We start from the raw sequence: 22,058 nt of genomic DNA, 5'->3' as shown, positions 1-22,058 counted from the left end.
CATTAGAACCTCCCTCCTGAACTGAGAGCTTGCTCACTAACCTAGTACCTCCTGACAGGACTCCATAAGCGATATTGGAACAGAATTTGGAGAATGCGATGGCCTAGTGGTATTATCACTAGACAATTAACCCAGAAACTCAGCGAATGTTGAATCTGTCACAGGCAATGGTGGAATTTGAATTCAATAAAAAATCTAGAATTAGGAATCAACTGATGACCGTGAAACCATTGTTGATTGTCGGAAAATCCCACCTGGTTCACTAATGTCCTGTAGGGAAGGAAATCTGCCATCCTTAACGTGATCTGGCCTACATGTGACTACAGAGCCACAGTAATGTAGTTGACTCTCAATTGCCCTCCAAACAAGGTAGGGATGGGCAATAAATGCTGGCCAACCAGTGACGCCCATGTCCCACAAAAGAACAAAAAGAATTAGGCCATTTGCCCCATCGAGTCTGTTCCGCCATTCAAGCGTGGCTGATATTTTTCTCATTCCCATTCTCCTGCCTTTTCCCCAGAACTCCTGATCCTCTTATTAATCAAGAAACTATCTATCTCTGTCTGAAAGGCACGCAATGACCTGGCCTCCACAGCCTTCAGCGACAAAGAGTTCCACAGATTCGCCACTCTGTGGTTGAAGAAATTCCTCCGCACCTCTGTTTTAAAGGGTTTTCTCTCAACTCTGAGACTGTGCCCTTGGATCCTAGTCTCTCCTACCAATGGAAACATTCCTCCACATCCACTCTATCCAGGCCTTTCAGGTTTCAGTATCCGGCCTCACATTTTGTTTGATAAGTTTGCTGTAAATGTAAGTTGCTGCATGGTCTACCCCTGTCCCTGTGCCCTCCTGCCTGGGCACTCCCAGGCACTCCCCAGCGTGGCTAGTTGAGAGGTGTCCAATCTGAATAGATGGGACCCAGTTTGGGGGTAGTGTCCCTTTAAGGGGCGGGACTGGCCAGGCGACCTGTGATTGGTTGGGTGACGCGGCTCCGGTGACATTGCCGGGAGCTGACACATTGTATCGGCGGAGGGGGAATCCCCGGGAGCGGAATCTCAGTGGAGAGAGGCCGGGTCTGGTCCAGGCACAGATACAGGTACCCCTGCAGCCCACCGGGACACTGCGCTGTCAGAGGTACAGACACAGCTGCAGCAGCGAGGCCTCAGTCATAGCAAAGCCGGCCGCAGAAACTGGCACAACAGGGAGAGGAGGGAGAGAGACAGACTGGGGCAAAGGATCAGGCAGAGAGACAAACTGGGGCAAAGGATCAGGCAGGGAGAGAGAGAAAAAGAAACTGGGGCAAAGGATCAGGCAGAGAGAGACAGAGACAAACTAGACCAAAGGATCAGGCAGAGAGAGAGAGACAAACTGGGGCAAAGGGGGAGAGGATCAGGAGAGGGGAGACTGGAATTAGGAGCAGAAAGGGGCAAATTCAGTCCCTTGGAGCTGCCTCTGACAGAGAAATACAGGGAAAAGGTCAGCCAGAGAAAGGGGCAAATACAGAGGAAGACTGAGAGAGGGGGAGCCACACTGGGTGTCCCGCAATACCTGCTCTCCCTGCACCTTTTTGTGCTTTCAGCTTACTTTCCAATGATTCTGTTTACCCTGGAAACGTGTAACTGGAATTTCAACTTCCAGTATTGTATTAAAGCAATAGACAGCGCCAGAAAGTCTGATCTGGAGGTGGAATGAGAGGTGGGGTAAAGGTGCATTTGTTTGCTCTATCAGAAATCAAAGAGTGATGGCAGTGTATGTTCGTGGCGAGAGCGTGTGGCAGTCGGTGGAACAGAGGGATCTGGGTGTCCAAGTACATCAAGCACAATAGGCTAATCTGCAGGTACATTCAGCAATTTGGTAGGGAAATGGGATGATGGTGTCTGTAACCAGGAGAATGGAATATAAAATGGAAGCTGTACAGGGCCGTGGTTAGACCATACCTGGAAAGCTGTGTGGAGTTTTGGTCTCTTTATTTGAGGAAATGTAAAAGCACAAGGTAACATGTAAAATTATAACATTATATATCTAAAAGATAACATATATATCTAAATTTAAGGTAACGTATAAATATAAGATTTTGAGGATATTTAATCAGGTAAAACACGGGAAGGAAATTTCCACCTGTTCTGGAAACTGGGATCAGGGGACACAGTTTAAGAATAAGAGGTTATTTTTAAGATAAATGAGAATTTATTTTTCTCAAGCGACCATTACTTTGAGCAATTCACTTCCCCAGGAGCAGTATTCTGTTGAATATATGCAGGGCAAAGTTTCCAGATTGTTGATAGACACAGGATTTGAGGGTTAAGGGGAGCGCAGATGCGAGACTGGTATTGAGGTTCCAAACAGATCAGCCATGAGCTTATTGAATGGCAGAGCAGACTGGAGGAGCCAACAGAATGGCCGACTCCTGCTCCTAAATGGACCCACAAAGATATGATGCATGTCATCCCTATTGTCGCTATCCTGGGAGTGTTAGATCGGGTACAGTGTCAAGGGAGCTTTACTCTGTATCTAACCGCATGCTGATCCTGTCCTGGGAATGTTTGATGGGGGACAGTGTACAGGGAGCTTCACTCTGTATCTAATCCTGTGCTGTACCTGTCCTGGGAGTGTTTGATGGGGACAGTGTAGAGGGAGCTTTACTCTGTATCTAACCCTGTGCTGTACCTGTCCTGGGAGTGTTTGGTGGGGGACAGTATAGGAGGAGCTTTACTGTGTATCTAACCCCGTGCTATACCTGTCCTGGGAGTGTTTGATGGGCACAGTATGGAGGGAGATTTACTCTGTATCTCACCATGTGCTGTATCTGTCCTGGGAGTGTTTGATGGGGTCAGTGTAGAGGGAGCTTTACTCTGTATCTAACCCCATGCTGTACCTGTCCTGGGAGTGTTTAATGGGGACAGTTTAGGGGGAGATTTACTCTCCTGTGTTGTGGGCTGCACATAAATGTTAGAAGAGAGAGGCTTGTTGTCTGTTGCGAATGGATGAGGTGTTTTGTTCTTTTGTCAAGGTTACTGAAGGTTATTGTTTGCAGTCATTCTCTGGCCTGTTGTTATCTGAAGGCTTGCATCCCAATTTCCAAGTGTCTGTCAACACCCTAATCACTGCCTTTCTGCAGTGGGTGTTATTGAGATGGACACTGGGCAGACATTCACCATTGCACGCTGTCCGACGCATGAACGTTGTGAGAGAAATGGAGGACCAGAGGACACTGACGAGCAAAAGCAGCAATGGCGACCTGAGGAAAGCCTTTCGCTATGCAGTCAGGATGTAAAATGTACTGTCTGAGTGTGATGGCAGCAGCTTTAAACCAGGCATTCAGGAGGCAATTGGAATATTCTCTGAAAAGGACAAATGTGCAAAGTGACGGGAGGAAGGCTGGGGAGTGGCACCAGATGAACAAGTCTTGCAAAGAGACAACACTGACATAATGGGCTGAACCACCTCCTGGCGTGTCACCATGCTGTGGCTCCCTGGAGCTCTTTGAACTGTCCCGTGTTCTCTGCACAGCCCTAAAGTTGCCAGCCCCTGGAATCTGCAGCGTGTTTCTGGGAACAAAGCACATCACAAGGGGAAAGCATACAACCAATCAAGCCAAACCAAAATCAAGGGATTATCAGTCCCAGAAAATAATCAGAAAATACTGGAAAATCTCAGCACGTCTGACAGCATCTGTGGAGAGAGAACAGAGCCAACATTTTGAGTACTGGCACTGGAGGGGTTGCAGAGGAGATTTATTAGGTTGATTCCGGAGTGGAGAGGGTTGGTTTATGAGGAGAGACTGAGTGGACTGGGGCTATACTCATTGGAATTCAGAAAAATGAGGGGAGATCTTCTAGAAACATGTAAGATTATGAAAGGAATAGATAAAATCGAAGCAGGGAAATTGTTTACACTGGCAGGTGCAACTAGAACTAGGGGGCATGGCCTCAAAATAAAGGGGAGCAGATTTAGGACTGAATTGAGGACGAACTTCTTCACACAAAGAATCTCTAGAATTCCCTGCCCAGTGAAGCAGTTGAGGCTACCTCATTGAATGTTTTTAAGGCAATGATACGTAAATTTTTGATCAGTAAAGAATTAAGGATTATTGTGAGCGGGTGGTTAAGTGGAGTTGAGGATTGGGGATGGGTCTGCCACTGTAATACTGGGGTACAGTACTGGTGGGGCCAGGTCAGTCGCTGTATAACACTGGGATACAGTACTGGTGGGGACGGGTCTGTCACTGTATAACACTGGGGGACAGTACCGATGGGGACAGCTCTGTCATTATAATATTGGGGTACGGTGCTAAAGGAAACAGGTCTCTTCCACCTTCAGTTTCCATGCTGTCAGAATGTGTTGGCACAAATGTACTTTTATTGAATTGACCTATGATTATACTTGGCAATGTTCTGCCGTGCTTTGCCATTGCCTTGTGCTGTGTGACTGAGTAAGAAGTCTCACAACATTAGGTTAAAGTCCAATAGGTTTATTTGGTAGTAAACGCCATTAGCTTTCAGGGTTTGCCCCTTGGTTAGATGAGTGTGGAGTTCTGATTGCAAACAGGGCATATAAAGGCACACACAGTTTACAGAATACCGATTAGAATGAGAGTCTTTACAGCTAATCAAGAAAAGACTCGCATTCTAATCAGTATTCTGTAAGCTATGTGTGCCTTTATATGCTCTGTTTGTGATCAGAACGCCCACTCACCCGGCCAAGGGGCAAACCCTGAAAGCTAGTGGCATTTGCTACCAAATAAACCTGTTGGACTTTAACATGGTGTTATGAGACTTCTCACTGAGTTTGCCCCAGTCCAACACCGACATCTCCACATCATGACTGTGTGACTGACCCAGACTTGACTTGATTTTACCACCAGCCATCAGGTGTTAGTGAATTATTTACAAACTGATCTATTTGGCCACGTTGTGAATGCATCTTCCTTGGCAGTCAAGTCGTGAAATGGCATCGGAAGCTCCAATTTCTGATGTAGGAATGCAACCTCTGTGCCTCAGGACCTCTCTGGTTCAGGTCTAACATTGTTCAACTCCTGATTACTGGACTTGTGCCAACTCCTGCAGAGTCTCAGAACATCCCACAAGTGTGATATCAGATGATAAAATTCACACCAATTCAGGGAAGGAGGATTTAGACTGGTGAACAAGTCATTGGCCAAAGGGTTTGGATTTTAAGGACAGAGGTGTGTAAGTTTAGGGAATCAGTTCCAGAGGTTAGAACCCAGGAAGTTGAAGACAGAGTCACCAATGGCAGGGCAGTTAAAATGATGTGGAGATGCTGGCGTTGGACTGGAGTAAACACAGTAAGAAGCCTCACAACACCAGGTTAAATTCCAACAGGTTTATTTGGTAGCAAATGCCACTAGCTTTTTAGGGGCTGCTCCTTCATCAGGTAAGTGACACTTAGAGGGCAGTTAAAATCAGGGATGTGTAAGGCATCAGAGGGGAGTGATAGAGAGCCCAGAGGGGCAATGTTTTTCACACAGAGGATGGTGATTGTCTGGAACAAGCTGCCAAAGGTAGTAGTCGAGGCAGGTACAATTTTGTCTTTTAAAATGCGTTTAAGCAGTGACATGGGTATAGAGGGATATGGGCCAAGTTGGGATTAGCTTAGCAGTAAAAACTGGGCAGCTTGGACAAGTTGGCCACAGGGCCTGTTTGCATGCTGTAAACCTCTATGAGGATGCAAGATTGGAGAAGATTACAATAATAGGGAGAGTTGTGAAACTCTGGGGCAATGTGAATGTAGGGGTGAAAGTTCAAAGACGGAAGCATTGCTGAACCAGGAGCAAATAATGGCACAGGATAGTGGATACCTTTACCCAGAAGTGAATGCAGGTCAGTGAAGATTGGGGTGATGAATCAACAAGACCCGATGTGGATTTGAGCTCAAATTTATGACGCACAGGCTCAGGAGAAAGTTGCAATATTCAAATCTGGAGGGAATGAGAGAACAGATGGAGATTCAGTGACAGGAGGGGTGAATACGAAGTGGAGTCAGGATAGATTGGAATAGACAGTGGGAATAGTCATGGCATGGGAGATGGTTTATAAATCCAATGATTCTGTCAACTCTCTGATTCAGGCTGAGATAGTTGCCAGGGTGATGAGTGGTGTTGGTGGTTAATATGTGGAGCTTGTGTTCAGGATAAAGGCAATCGTTTCAGTCTTCCCATTACTTAGTCAAGAAGAAACTATTGCTCATTGAGCCTGGATGCTGGATAAGCTTCCTCACAATCAGAACCAGGAGGTATGGTGGATCAGAACCAGGAGGAGATTGTGGAGAAGTGGAGCTGGCTTTCAGCAGTATTTCACTCGGGGACAGCATGTAGATGTGAGATTGATGTAATTTCCCCATTTCTCCAGTCCCTATTCAAGCAAGGTTCCTATCTTTCACGCCACACTGCTGTCTTTCATTGCAGATCAGATATCTACCTTTTCCCTTGTTACATTTTACACTTTACAACGACCAGTTTCCACTTGAAGTGATGGCAAGGTAGGCTTCAATTTGAGTTGTTATTTTCTCCTTCCCTCATGCGCTATGCAGTCCTGCCCTTCCCTGTGTAGAGGGAGCTTTATGTTCTGTCTAACCAGGGCTAGACCTGCCCTGCGAGACTTTAATGGACTCTGGATGCCTTTCCAGTGAGGGATTCTTGATGATTTGCCTCAATAAATACGTTGCTCAGATGGGTGCAGTTAATAAATACAATGCAGGTGGTAAAGGGCTTCTTTCCAAAGAAGTCTTTTCAGCCTTGGACAATTCTCAACCTGTGACCAAGCTTTTCATTTCAACTGTGAAGCTGGTGATCTTATCTCTTGATAGTGTAGTGGCACCTGCAGGTATGTTGTTATGGAAACAGTTCAGCCGCTTGGTATGGGCACTGCACACACTCAGTTTCAACTTCCAACAGGCCTATTGCATCAAGTCGAATTGGGCAGCACGGTGGCACAGTGGTTAGTATTGCTGCTTCACCAGGAACCTAGGTTTGATTCCTGGCTCAGGTCACTCACTGTCTGTTTGGAGTCTGCACGTTCTCCCTGTGTCTGCGTGGGTTTCCTCCCAGTGCTCCAGCTTCCTCCCACAGTCCAAAAGATGTGCTGGTCAGGTGCATTGGCCACGCTAAATTCTCCCTCAGTCTATCCAAACAGGCGATGAGTGTGGCGACTAGGGGAATTTCACACTAACTTCATTGCAGTGTTAACGTAAGCCTACCTATGACATGAATAAATAAACTTTAAAACTTCTTTCTCCATGGAAGCTGTTGATGAATGTGATAATCCCCAGGACTTGCATGGGGGAATTAATGATTGACTTCCCTGTCTGATGTGGAGAATACGAGCTCCCTGGTGATTGGTAATTAACTCAGCAGGTGGAACTTGGATACCGAGCTCTGTATAAAGCAAGCCCCTGAGTGGGTCCATTGTTTCATCATCCTGGCTGGATCTTGTTTGTGTTCACCATGGGCTTGTGGTTTTTGCTTTAGTTTGTGCAACTAAGCACTGTTTCTTTTTATTATTAGATGTTATTTTATTTATTAGTGTTACAGGTAGGCTTACATTACGCTGCAATGAAGTTATTGTGAAAATCCCCTCGTTGCCACATTCCGGTCCCTGTTTGGGTACACTGAGAGAAAATTTAGCACGGCCAATCCAGCTAACCAGCACATCTTTCGGACTGGGGGAGGAAACCAGAGCATCTGGAGGAAACCCATGCAGACACAGGGAGAATGTGCAGACTCCGCACAGATAGTGACCTGAGCCGGGATTTGAACCCAGATCCTTAGCACTGTGAGCTGACTCCTGGAGTTATTATACTGATAATCAAGGCACTATTTCTGGGCAGTTGGAGTGGTCTCCCCACTGGGGGAAGAGGTGAAGGGTGGGTGTATGAACAAGGGTCAGTGCTGTCGATGTGACACTTTCAGACCCAGGGGTCAAGCCGTGACAAATATAGACAAATGTTGTAAACGAGATTTGCTTTTTCGCGAAAAGTTCTGACCGGAAAATGTATTCTGAAAAATTTTGCAGCCAGTGAATAATTTTCATACTTTAATCTCTGTTACAATGTAAAAAAATGCTGCAGTCATCTGGTACAGAGCAAGATCCCATAAACAGAGACATTACAATGAACAGATAATCTGTCCAGGCAATGCTGTTTGAAGGATGCAAATTGACTCGGAGGTAGGAATCTTCCAGTGGGGTTGTGGGATCTTTTACACTCTTCTGAAAGAGCAGACGTGGCCTGAGTGTAAGGCCCATTTGGAAACACCGTGCAGCACTCGTTCTGTGCTGAAAGAGCAGACAGAGCCTTAGTGTAAGGCCCATTTGGAAACACTGTGCAGCACTCATTCTGTGCTGAAAGAGCAGACAGAGCCTTAGTGTAAGGCCCATTCGGAAACACTGTGCAGCACTTGCTCTGTGCTGCACTGAGAGTCTTGGCTTACATTAAGTGACAGAGTCTTCAGATATATATAATTATCCCACAGCCGACATTGCTGCAAAGAGGAAAAGCATCCATTCGCCTCGTGGCCATGTCTGTGGGATCTGGCGATCTGCCAACTGACTGGGCTGACACCCACAACACAACAGTGAGTTGTTTCACTCTGACTCGATGCCTGTGAATCACTTCGCAATGTGCGACAGGACTGAATGAAGCCAGAATGAGCGAAATTCTTCAAGTGTCCAGTTTGTAGAAGCTTTAAAACCACTGCTACGTAGTGATAATTTTTGGGCAAGGAGCAGGTATTTGTCAGACTAGCGGGAAATCAGGCAGCTGGCCAGCACTAACTGATTAATACTTTATTGCAACATGTCAGAGCAAACATGCTGATGCCAGTTGAGTTCTGTATCCCAGTGTTATACAGCGACAGACCCATCCCCACCAATACTGTATCCCAGTGTTGTACAGCGACAGACCCGTCCCCACCAATACTGTATCCAAGTGTTATACAGTGATAGACCTGTCCACACCAGTACTGTACCCAGATTTGTACAGTGACAAACCCATCTCCACCAGCACTGTACCCCAGAGTTATACAGTGACAGACCCAGCCCACCAATACTGTACCCCAGTGTTATACAAAGACAGACATGTCCCCACAATTACAGTACCCCAGTGTTGTATAGCGACAGACCTATCCCCCTTGATACTGCACTCCAGTGTTATACAGTGACAGACCAGTCCCCACCAGTAGTGTACCCCAGTATTATACAGTGTCAGACCAGTTCCCACCAGTACTGTATCCCAGCGTTATACAGTGTTATACAGCGACAAACCCGTCCCTACTAGTACTATATCCCAGTGTAATACAGTAACAGACCTGTCCCCACCAGTACTGTCCCCAGTGTTATACAACAACAGACCCAAACTGCAGTGGCATTGATAGATTGGCAGGTCAGCATTGGTCTTGATACTTTTGGACCATTTGTGTCTACATGAAACCATAAAGACGGTCTCCTTTTCACATTTCATCTGAAGGACTGACCCTCTGGCAGTGCGGCGCTCCCTCAGCACTGACCCTCTGGCAGTGCGGCGCTCCCTCAGCACTGACGCTCTGGCAGTGCGGCGCTCCCTCAGCACTGACGCTCTGGCAGTGCGGCGCTCCCTCAGCACTGACGCTCTGGCAGTGCGGCGCTCCCTCAGCACTGACGCTCTGGCAGTGCGGCGCTCCCTCAGCACTGACGCTCTGGCAGTGCGGCGCTCCCTCAGCACTGACGCTCTGGCAGTGCGGCGCTCCCTCAGCACTGACGCTCTGGCAGTGCGGCGCTCCCTCAGCACTGACGCTCTGGCAGTGCGGCGCTCCCTCAGCACTGACGCTCTGGCAGTGCGGCGCTCCCTCAGCACTGACGCTCTGGCAGTGCGGCGCTCCCTCAGCACTGACGCTCTGGCAGTGCGGCGCTCCCTCAGCACTGACGCTCTGGCAGTGCGGCGCTCCCTCAGCACTGACGCTCTGGCAGTGCGGCGCTCCCTCAGCACTGACGCTCTGGCAGTGCGGCGCTCCCTCAGCACTGACGCTCTGGCAGTGCGGCGCTCCCTCAGCACTGACGCTCTGGCAGTGCGGCGCTCCCTCAGCACTGACGCTCTGGCAGTGCGGCGCTCCCTCAGCACTGACGCTCTGGCAGTGCGGCGCTCCCTCAGCACTGACGCTCTGGCAGTGCGGCGCTCCCTCAGCACTGACGCTCTGGCAGTGCGGCGCTCCCTCAGCACTGACGCTCTGGCAGTGCGGCGCTCCCTCAGCACTGACGCTCTGGCAGTGCGGCGCTCCCTCAGCACTGACGCTCTGGCAGTGCGGCGCTCCCTCAGCACTGACGCTCTGGCAGTGCGGCGCTCCCTCAGCACTGACGCTCTGGCAGTGCGGCGCTCCCTCAGCACTGACGCTCTGGCAGTGCGGCGCTCCCTCAGCACTGACGCTCTGGCAGTGCGGCGCTCCCTCAGCACTGACGCTCTGGCAGTGCGGCGCTCCCTCAGCACTGACGCTCTGGCAGTGCGGCGCTCCCTCAGCACTGACGCTCTGGCAGTGCGGCGCTCCCTCAGCACTGACGCTCTGGCAGTGCGGCGCTCCCTCAGCACTGACGCTCTGGCAGTGCGGCGCTCCCTCAGCACTGACGCTCTGGCAGTGCGGCGCTCCCTCAGCACTGACGCTCTGGCAGTGCGGCGCTCCCTCAGCACTGACGCTCTGGCAGTGCGGCGCTCCCTCAGCACTGACGCTCTGGCAGTGCGGCGCTCCCTCAGCACTGACGCTCTGGCAGTGCGGCGCTCCCTCAGCACTGACGCTCTGGCAGTGCGGCGCTCCCTCAGCACTGGATTATAGAGGGAGATCTCTGAAGTGGGACTGGAATCTGGCATATTCCAACCCAGAAGTCTGAGTGCCAGAAACTGAGCCTCAGCTGAACGATAGGTTGAAATATCCCGAACATGGGGACTCTCCTCTGTGTCAGAGTGCTCGATACAGTAACGATCAGCGTTTACAATGGGCTACATTAGTGTCGCAATTAGATTAAACGTCAAAGATTCCAGAAGAGGCACTATCAAATTTTACACAGGGAAAATCTTATTGACAAATAATTTAATCATGTCTTAACCCAAAACATGGTGACTGGATCCAAGGGCAGCTTGTGGAGCTGCGAATGATGCTGCCATGAAGGATTGAGCATTGCTGACCGCTAGCTATCTGATGTAGATGTATGTAGATCGTTCAACTAGGGAAGGGGCCATACTGGACCTGGTATTGGGAAATGAGCCCAGCCAGGTGGTCAATGTTTCAGTAGGGGAGCAATTTGGGAACAGTGACCACAATTCAGTAAGCTTTAAAGTACTGATGGATAAAGAAAAGTGTAGTACTTAAGTAAAGGCACTAAATTGGGGGAAGGCTAATTTTAAAAATATTAGGCAGGAACTGAAGATTGGGGGAAGATGTTTGAGGGCAAATTCGCATCTGGCATGTGGGAGGCTTTCAAGTGTAAGTTGATAGGGATTCAGGAATGGCACATTCCTGTAAGGATGAAGGATGAGGATGGCAAGTTTTGGGAACCTTGGATAACGAGAAATATTGTGACCAGAGTCAAAGAGAAAAAGGAAGCATTTGTCAAAGGTAGGAGACTGAGAACACATGAAGCAAATGTGGAATACAAGGAAAGGAGAAAGTAACTTAAGTAAGGAGGGCTAAAACTGGTCACGAAAAGGCATTGCCAGAAGATTAAGGAAAATCCCAAGGTTTTTTATACATGTATAAAGAAAAGAGGGTAGCCAGGGAGAGGGTTGGCCCAATCAAGGACAAGGGAGGGAATCTACGTGTGGAGCCAGAGGAAATGGACGAGGTATTAAATGAGTACTTTGTGACAGTATTCACCAAAGAGAAGGACTTGGTAGACGATGAGTATGGGAAAGGATGTGTAGATAGTTTGAGTCATGTTGAGGTCAAAAAGGAGGAGATATTGGGGTTCTTAAGGAACATTAAGATAGATAAGTCCCTTGGGCCTGACGGGATATACCTCAGAATACTGAGAGAGGCAAGGGAGGAAATTGCTGAGGCCTTGACAGAAATCTTTGCATCCTTACCGGCTACATGGGAGGTCCTAGAGGATTCGAGAATAGCCAATGTTGTTCCTTTATTTAAGAAAGGTAGCAAGAATAATCCAGGTAATTTCAGGCTGGTGAGCCTTACATCAGTGGTGGGGAAATGATTCGAGAGGATTCTTCGAGACAGGATTTATTCCCACTTGGAAGTAAGTGGATGTATTAGTGAGAGACAATATGGTTTTGTGAAGGGGAGGTCATGTCTCACGAACTTGATCGAGTTTTTTGAGGAAGTGACGAAGATGATTGATGAGGGTCGGGCAGTGGATATTAAGAACAAAGAACAACCCAGCACGGGAAACAGGCCCTTCGGCCCAACGAGCCCGCGCCGCCGCATCACCCTACACCTATTCTACCCTGCATATCTACGAATGGAACCCCTAACTTAGCCAGATTCAGGGGAGAATAGTGTCAATTTGGTAAAACCAATCAGCCTAAGAGCACATCTTTGGGGTGTGGGAGGAAACCGGAGCGCCCGGAGGAAACCCACGCAACCACAGGGAGAACGCGCAAACTCCCACAGACACAGGCCCAAATCCATGTATCTGCACAGCTAGCAGTGCTAGTCACCGAGCTGTTGCGGTGCCTGTCTACCGGTCCAGGATCAAGCACACACACCAACACCAAGTGCTAGGCCACTCCCGGAACTTCCAAGAGCAGCCCACGCACGACCCACCGTGTGCATGCCCCTCGTTTGACACGAGGTGGACCTCCACCTGCGGAATAAAAAGACAAAAACGTTAATCTTACAAGCCTGCTTTTCCGGTGTCTCCCGAGGTTCTAACCTTACTTTAATAGCCCCTACCATAACCCTCCATCCTCGTTTCACTCGTGTCTATCTAACTGAACCTTAAACGAGTCCAACGTTCCTGCCTCCACCACCCTACTCGGTAGCGCGTTCCATACCCCCACAACTCTCTGCGTAAAGAACCTTCCTCTCACTTCCAAATTATACCTCTCCCCCCTCACCCTTAAATGATGACCTCTCGTGTTTGTACCCAGTCTAGGGAGCAGTCTCTCACTATTAACTCTACCTATTCCCTTCAGTATCTTATATACCTCTATCATGTCCCCCCTCAATCTCCGTCTTTCCAAGGAGAATAGTCCCAGTTTCTCCAACCTTTCCTCGTAACCCAGCCCCTCCATGCCAGGCAACATCCTGGTAAACCTCCTCTGCACCCTTTCCAGAGACTCCACGTCCTTCCGGTAGTAAGGTGACCAGAACTGGATGCAGTACTCCAAATGCGGTCTAACCAACGTTATTGTGTACATGGACTTCAGTAAAGCCTTTGACAAGGTCCCTCATGGCAGACTGGTACAGAAGGTGAAGTCACATGGTATCAGAGGTGAGCTGGCAAGTTGGATACAAAACTGACTCAGCCATAGAAGACACAGGGTAGCAGTGGAATGGTATGTTTCTGAATGGAGGGCTGTGACAAGTGGTGTTCCTCAGGGATCAGTACTCAATATTGCTCTTTGTAATATATATAAATGATTTGGAGGAAAACATAACTAGTTTGATTAGTAAGTTTGCAGACGACATAAAGATTGGTGGATTTGTGGATAGCGATGAGGACCATCCGAGGATTCAGCAGGATATAGATCAGTTGGAGACTTGGGCAGAGAGATGGCAGTTGGAGTTTAATGCGCACAAATGTGAGGTAATGCATTTTGGAAGGTCTAATGCAGACATGAAATAGACATGAAAAGGCAGAACCCTTTAAGAGTATTGATAGGCAAAGGGATCTGGGTGTACAGGTACACAGGTCACTAAAAGTGGCAATGCAGGTGGAGAAGGTAGTCAAGAACGCATACGGCATGCTTGCCTTTATGGCCTGGACATTGAGTTTAGGAATTGGCAAGTCATGTTGCAGCTTTATAGAACCTTAGGCCGCACTTGGAATATAGTGTTCAATTCTGGTCGCCACACTACCAGAAAGATGTGGAAGCTTTGGAGAGGATGCAGAAAAGATTTACCAGGATGTTGCCTGGTATGGAGGGCAGGAGCTATGAGGAGAGGTTGGAGAAACTTGATTTGTTGAAAGACGACTTGATAGAAGTTTACAAGATTATGAGAGGCATGGACAGAATGGATAGTCAGAAGCTTTTTCCCAGGGTGGAAGAGTCAGTTACTAGGCGGCACAGGTTGAAGGTGCGAGGGGCAAGGTTTAAAGCAGATGTATGAGGAAGATTTTTTTACACAGGGTGGTGGGTGCCTGGAACTCGTTGCTGGGGGAGGTAGTGGAAGTGGATGTGGATACGGGAATGAGTTTTAAGGGACAAATACATGAATAGGATGGGAATAGAGAGATGTGGTCCCCAGAAGGGTAGGGGGTTTTTGTTCTGTTGGGCAGCATGGTCAGTGCAGCCTTGGAGGGCTGAAGGGCCTGTTCCTGTGCTGTAATTTCCTTTGCTCTTTGTTCTGATGTGACACACCAGAGCGCTTAAAATCATTGGCTCCCTCATCTTCCAATGGCAGGTCTGGTACTGGAGTCCAGGAACCCAGGAAGAGTGTGAGCACCCTTTGGACATGACACCCTTAGACACCCAGCTCCTCTTGGACTGGGTACTCGGGGACAGTCAGCACTCCCTGAACTAGGCTCTGATACAGCATTCACACCCTCTACACAAGTTGTTGGATGTTTATTTTCAGATGATTTAAAGCAGTGACCAGCCAAGGGATCATGTTGACCTGCCCTCTTGGACATCATGAGAACCAGACAATCTGCCAAATGTTGAGCCAAGATCAACTCAACTGTCAGACTGACACCCCACCCCACTCTCCCCACAGCTATGTGCTAAACACTTCAACACTCACACTGAACAATGTGCTCTACTCAATGTCAGGTCCTGCAGTGCCAAGTATTCTCAACAGGGCAAAGCTGCTTCTACACTGTCCCCATCAAACACTCCCAGAACAGGTACAGCACGGGGTCAGATGCAGAGTAAAGCTCCCTCTACACTGTCCCCCATCAAACGCTCCCAGAATAGGTACAGCACGGGGTTCGATATAGAGTAAAGCTCCCTCTACACGTGGACATCATTTTTTGATACGGGTCTGAGCCAGTCGATGTTACAAAGTATTTTTTCCAAAACATGCTCAATGCTGGCTCTGTAAATTATGTTATTTTCCCACGTTTAGGAGAACAGAGTGTGAAATATTCCAACAGCCGCAATGAAGCTCAGCACCTGACTCCGTGACAGCTCATCCGAAAGAACTCGATTCGCTGTCCATCACTGTGGGACGTCCTGACCTGGTCAGAGGTGAGGTATCAGTTCCGATGTCCCAATCCTTTCAGTGAAGCTTTTGGTCACAACATTGAATACAGGAGTTGAGACGTCTTGCTGAAGTTGTACAAGATATTGGTAAGCACACTCGTGGAATACTGTGTCCAGTTCTGGTCACACTATTACAGAAAGAAAGGATATTAAGCTAGAGAGAGCGCAGAAAAGATTACAAGGGTGCTACTGGGCTTGGTGATTTGAGTTATAAGGGGAGGCTGGATAGACTGGGACTTTTTCTCGCTGGAGTGTAGGAGGCTGAGGGGTGATCTTATAGAGACCTGTCAAATAATGGGGGGCACAGATTAATTAGATAGTCAATATAGTTTCCCAAAGGCAGGGGAGTCTAAAACCAGAGGGTATAGGTTTAAGTTGAGAGGAGAGAGATATAAAAGTGTCCAGAGGGGCAATTTTATTTCACACGGAGGATGGCAAGCGTCTGGAACAAGCTGTTAGAGGTAGTTGAAGAGGTGGGTACAATTTTGTCTTTTTAAAAAGCATTTACAGTCACATGGGTAAGGTAGATATAAAGGGATATGGGCCAAATGCAGGCAGTTGGGACAAGCTTCGGGATTTAAAAAAAAGGGCAGCAGGCCAAAGGACCTGTTCCCATGCCGTAAACCTCTGTGACTCTACACTGTCCCCATCAAACACTCGCAGGACAGGTACAGCATGGGGTGAGATACAGGGTAAAGCTCCCTCTACACTGTTCCCCATCAAACACTCGCAGGACAGGTACAACACAGGGTTAGATAGAGGGTAAAGCTCCCTCTACACTGTTCCCCATCAAACACTCGCAGGACAGGTACAACACAGGGTTAGATACAGAGTGAAGCTCTGTCTACATGTACAGGAGTTGATACTGATGCACATGATTGGTGATGGAAGAGAAATGTTCCCACCTATCTGCTGCAGGAAAGCAAACAGCTAAAGTGGAAACAAATAGCCGAGCAAAGTGTTCCCTTTATCAGCTCAGTTCCCCTTGACAGCACAGGAGTTCAGGGACGTCTGCTGCCTTCAGTGAAGCCGGGTGCTGTTGAACTGAACCCAGCTGTAAGTTGCTGGCCAGATCACATCATTCCTCGATACGGATCTGGGCCAGTCAACATCACAAAGTACTTTTTCCAAAACAGGCTCAATGCTGGCTCTGTAAATTGTGTTATTTTCCCACGTTTAGGAGAACAGAGTGTGAAACAGTCCAACAGCCGCCAAGAAGCTCAGCGCCCGACTCCGTGACAGCTCATCCAAAGGGACTCGATTTGCTGTCCGTCACTTTTGGACGTCCTGACCTGATCAGAGGTGAGGTATCAGTTCCGATGTCCCAATCCTTTGAAGCTTTAGCCACAGCTTGTACCACTGGGGTGTGAGCTTGAGTTCGGACATACCTGGAGAGGTCAGCCTGGGATCTCCTTCACCCCTCAGCCTTTGCTTTCCCCTCCTCAGGGCAATGTGATAGAGACGGTCACAATTAGACCCACACATGCAACTAGTTATCAGTTAAAAAGCTTAGGGATGGTAATGTCGGAGGGATGGGGGGAAGCACAGAGCAATGTCATTCTGTGGGGCGGCACAGTGGTTGGCACTGCTGCCTCACAGCACCAGGGACCTGGGTTCGATTCCCGGCTTGGGTCACTGTCTGTGCAGAGTTTGCACAATCTCCCCATGTCGGTGTGAGTTTCTTCCGGGTGCTCCAGTTCCCTCCCACAATCTGAAAGGTGTGTGGGTTCGGTGCATTGGCCGTGCTAAATTGACCCTCAGTGTCAGGGGCTTAGCAAGGGTAAATGCATGAGGTTATGGGCTGGGGCATTCCCTCAGTACTGACCCTCTGACAGTGCGGCACTCCCTCAGTACTGATCCTCAGAACTGCACTGGGAGTTCTGCTTATTATCTCAATTTCCCCCTGAAGTTTCTCATTTACAAGTCAGGGTCAGCGAGTTCTCAGCCAAGGCTTGGAGCAGAGGTGGAAGTACAAAAACGTTCCCCCAGGACAGCTGCGATATTGGAGCCGCTGCCTCTCGGATGGCATAGTCAATCTGTCCTCTGAGGTGAATATATAAGATCCCACAGCATGAAGAACAGGCAAGTTTTCATCAGTGCCCTCACGAAGATTCATCCCTCAGCTAATGTCACAAAGCAGCTGATCCGGGCCATTGTCACATTGCTGCCTGTGGGATCTTGCTGTGCGCAAACGCATTCTGTTACATTGTGACCACAATTCCTCAATATTGATGAAACAGTCTTGGGGAGGACTATTTTGTGGTTTGAAGGGCATGATGGAAGTTCCGTGTGGTATTTCTATTTCCTTCCTCAAACTTCCTTTAATCTCAAACGTGGGTCACACTTTCTGTCACCATTTTCATTCCTGTGTCGAATGTCATGGTGTCTTTACACCTTGCAGCCACTAAAGATCTCTTTGCAAGTTTAGCTGTTGTTCTCTGTGTCAGGAAGAGTTACTCTGTTGACTGATGTTGAGCAGAGATCTCACTCTAAGATTATTGGCCCAGTCCAATCGCAGTGTGTTCATATCTGGCTTTCTGTCTTTTCTCAGGATGTGGCTTTGGCCTGACCATCACAACCTGTGGCTGGTCTTTGTGCTCTGGCTCCCACTGCCAGCGGCCAGAGCAGAGGCCAATGTGACTGCGTTGCCCATGGCTTTTCTCCATGACCTTCTGGACCGTTACGGGGACAATGAGGTCCTGGTGCTCCATCAGCTGAAGGCACTCCTTAACCGGCTGGATGTGGGTGTGGGGAACGCCAAGATACCAACAGATCTGGGCACTGCTAACCTTTCCAAGGTCAGGACTCAACTGCTTCTTGTCCATTCCCTCATCCTCATCTCATCTCCTGCCTTCTCTCCAAACCTGCACCAAATCCCATTCCCCCATAACCTTTGACCTTGCCAATCTACACCGCCTCCATGTTAACCAATGCCCCATTTTCAATCTTTCTGTGGGGTCATCCTTTCCCTATCTTTGTCACTATCCTAACCTTCTCCAGCCCCACAGATTTAGGAGCCCTCCTGATTTGAGTATCCCCAATTCTAATCACTCCACCATTGGCAATCAGCTATAACTTGCTGCCCGGGGAAGTAGTGGAAGCAGACACAATAGAGAGTTTTTGGGGGCATCTGGACAAATAAATGAATAGGATGGGAATGGAGGGATATGGTCCCCGGAAGGATGGGGGTTTTAGTTGAGTCGGGCAGCATGGTCGGTTTGGTGGGCCAAAGGGCCGATTCCTGTGCTGTAATTTTCTTTGTTCTGAGCTCTGCAATTCCTTCTCTCAGCCGCTCTTTCAATATTTCTTTTGTTGAAATACTCTTCAAAACATCCTGCTTTCACTAAGCTTTTGGCGTCAACCCTGATTCCTGATATCAGGTCTTATCTGATAAATCATCACAGTTAAATACCTTGAGTAACTTTTAGTGACAAGGTATTACATAAATAAAAGTTGCTGGGGCCAAAATCTTATTGATAATGTCATCAGATTCTTGTGTGGACTATTTCCAATTTACCTATGCTTTGATTTTTTTTTTAAATTTTCCATCTGCTTTCGAAACATTGTGTTCAAAGGAACCTTCACAATCTTTGTTCTACCTCGCTTTGAGCAGGAATTGTGGCCAGCAATTAGATCCAAGATTGAAGATTCAAACATTTGCCTGGTTCCTAATTACATTTTAATCCAGCTCACTGCTCACATTAAAAACATAGAAACTAGAAATAGGAGGAGGCCATTCAGCCCTTTGAGCCAGCTCCGCCATTCATTTTGATCATGGCTAATCACCGAATGCAATATCTTGATTCCTCCCCGCTTCCATCCCCATATTCCTTGATCCATTTAGACCCAAGAGCTATATCTAATTTCTTCTTGAAATCAGGCAATGTTTTGGCCTCAACTATATTCTGTTGGAGTGAATTCCACACATTCACCATCCTTTGGGTGAAGAAATTTCTCCCCAACTCAATCCTGAATATTATACTCAGTGTTGCAAGATCACAATTGAATGGAAAAAAAATTACAACATTGAAGCTTGCAACACAACAAAGAAAATCAACATAAATTATTTATTACAGACACGCACACCCATTGGAAGTTTCCCAACACACATCCTACACAGCATTTATCTTTCATCCAATCTTTGCAATTTAAAATGAAAATGAAAATAAAATGTTGAAAGAAAACCAAGGAAATGGAGTAATTCGGGAGTCTTCATTCTTCTTCACTCTTGAAAACTGCCATTCAAACTGAGATAAGTTCCCAAGAAATTATATTTAAAAAATTTAACACTCTTTTACAATTAGATAACCTTGGGAAGTTAAACCAAAGTGTAAAGCATCACATTTTATTGCTCCACAATCAGAAGAACGTAAGAACTAGGAGCACGGGCCATCTGGCCCCTCGAGCCTGCTTCGCCATTCAATAAGATTATGGCTGATCTTTTTGTGAACTCAACTCCACTTACCAGCCCTTCACCATAACCCTTAATTCCTTTACTGTTCAAAAATTTAGCTATCCTTGCCTTAAAAACATTCAATGAGGTCGCCTCAACTGCTTCACTGGGCAGGAAATCCCACAGATTCACAACCCTTTGTGTGAAGAAGTTCCTCTTCAACTCAGTCCTAAATCTGCTTCCCCTTAGAAGCGATGCTCCCCTGAGTATCAGTTTCACCCGCCAGTGGAAACAATTTTTTTGTTTCTATCTTGTCTATTCGCTTCATAATCTTATATGTTTCTATAAGATCTCCCCTCATTCTTCTGAATTCTAATGTGTACTCCAATTCTAATCACCAGTCTCTCAACAGAATAAAGCAATTGCTTTAACAACAACTCTACATTTTATCACAACATGTCCTCCTGCTCACTTCATCCACAATACAACCACGTCCTTTAAACAGGCAACAAACAGAACCAGAGCAGGGAGGGGTAACAATGACTCAGGAAAGAAAATTCACACAGACAGCAACTCAACATTCCCTCGTCAACTCGGCATTCAATTCTGCTTGAACCAGATTGTGTTTAAATTTGCGTTCAGAATGCAATAACTCAAAGTCTATCTCCAGACAGTCAGCTTTTTCCAAAGATGCGTTGCCTGTGTTGTCATCACTGAGTTGAGTTTATCACCAAGTTTACCGCACAGAGTAAGTCAGTTTTGCATCTTGCCAGTTAGTTGATATTTCTGAGTGAGCTGAAGGGATATAGTTTCTTCTCTCCCCACTCTGTAACAGTGTTCATTCCACCCCACCCCACCCTTGTTTAATCTTGGTGCAGAGGGCTTTTTCTTTGTGATGTAAGTCAGGGTTTGAGTTGAGCTCCTTGCCGTGTACAGTCTGATCGGGTTCAGGGACTGATGGTTCCACTTGTCACATGGGGGATTATCACAGGGGTCACCCCCATCCCTGTACCTCCGCCCCCCTTCCCCAGTCTGTCTCACTGTCGCACAAGCCCCTCTCTTCAATTTGTCACTGTCTCTGTCCATACCTTGATCCTCACATCACAGCCCTTTGAGCTGAGAGTTACACTGTAAACTTGTCCATTTCCTCTGACACATTGTCATTCAGTTAATTTCTCTCTGTGTCCTGCGTATAAGACTTCCACAGCAGCGTATAACTTATCACATCTCTGCTCCATCTCCACAATCCTCCAGTTAGAGTTATTGAAATTTACAGGCCCTTCAGCCCAACTTGTCCATGCCGGCTCTTTTTTAAACCTAATGGCCCGCATTTGGCTGATATCCCTTGATACCTATCGTACCCATGTAACTGTTTAAATACTTTTTAAAAGACAAAAATTGTATCCACCTCTACTACTACCTCTGGCAGCTTGTTGCAGACACTCACCACCCTCTGTGTGGGGAAAAAAATTGCCTCTCTGGACCCTTTTATATTTCTCCCCTCTCAACTCAAACCCATAGTCTCTAGTTTTAGACTCCCCTACCTTTGGAAAAAGATATTGACTATCCACTGATCTGTGCCCCTCATTATTTTATAGACCTCTATAACGCCACCCCTCCTCTGTTCCAAAGCAAAAGGTTCCAGTCTATCCAGGCTGTCCTTATAACTCAAACCATCAAGTCCCAAGAGGATCACAGTCAATCTCTTCTGTACTCTTTCTAGTTAAATAATATCCTTTCTATAATAGGGTGACCAGAACTCAACACAATATTCCAAGTGTGGCCTACCAATGTCTTGTACAACTTCAATAAGACGTCCCAACTCCTGTATTCCATGTTCTGACCGATGAAACCAAGCTTGCCGAAGGCCTACTTTACCACTGTCCACCTGTGACTCCACTTTCAAGGAACTATGAACATGTACCCCGAGATCTCTTTGATCTGTAACTCTCCCCAACTCCCTACCATTAATTAAGTCCTGCCCTGGTTCAATCTACCAAAATGCATCACCTCGCATTTATTTAAATTAAACTCCATCTGCCATTCGTCAGCCACTGGCCCAATTGACCAAGATCCCATTGCAATCCAAGGTAACCTTCTTCTCTGTCCACTATGCCACCAGTCTTGGTGTCATCTGCAAACTTACTAACCATGCCTCCTTGATCCATCATGAGTGGGAACAATTTTCTCCCTCGCGACTCTGTCTAGACCCCTCACGGTTTTGAATAATTCTGCCTAATTCCTTCCAACTTACTCCAAGGAAAACAATCCTAACTTCTTCAATCTATCTTCATTAACTGAAGTTCCT

At 47.3% G+C, this 22,058-nt stretch overlaps 1 protein-coding gene across 9 annotated transcripts in view; it reads left to right on the top strand.

Annotated features, from left to right (window-relative positions):
- The first annotated feature begins 1,032 nt into the window (after nucleotides 1–1,032).
- The window catches only part of slc39a14 (solute carrier family 39 member 14), a 41,635-nt gene continuing 20,609 nt past the window's right edge, over nucleotides 1,033–22,058 (top strand). For 3 of the 9 annotated variants that reach the window (XM_080217279.1, XM_080217283.1, XM_080217274.1), the window contains exons 1-4: nucleotides 6,422–6,498; nucleotides 15,221–15,444; nucleotides 16,538–16,659; nucleotides 17,909–18,155. In XM_080217279.1, the coding sequence (XP_080073405.1) occupies nucleotides 17,910–18,155 (246 nt within the window). In that variant the 5' untranslated portion in view covers nucleotides 6,422–6,498; nucleotides 15,221–15,444; nucleotides 16,538–16,659; nucleotide 17,909. Of the gene's footprint in view, nucleotides 1,135–1,753; nucleotides 1,838–1,972; nucleotides 1,994–6,421; nucleotides 6,499–12,207; nucleotides 12,228–15,220; nucleotides 15,445–16,537; nucleotides 16,660–17,908; nucleotides 18,156–22,058 lie in introns of those variants that run through there. The other 6 variants (XM_080217278.1, XM_080217277.1, XM_080217280.1 and 3 more) reach the window with 6 other exon arrangements.

This window comes from Carcharhinus amblyrhynchos, chromosome 34 (genome assembly GCF_965287045.1).
Source record: "Carcharhinus amblyrhynchos chromosome 34, sCarAmb.v2.hapA, whole genome shotgun sequence".
NCBI lineage: Eukaryota > Metazoa > Chordata > Chondrichthyes > Carcharhiniformes > Carcharhinidae > Carcharhinus > Carcharhinus amblyrhynchos.
This window is presented reverse-complemented; position numbering and strand designations above follow the sequence as displayed.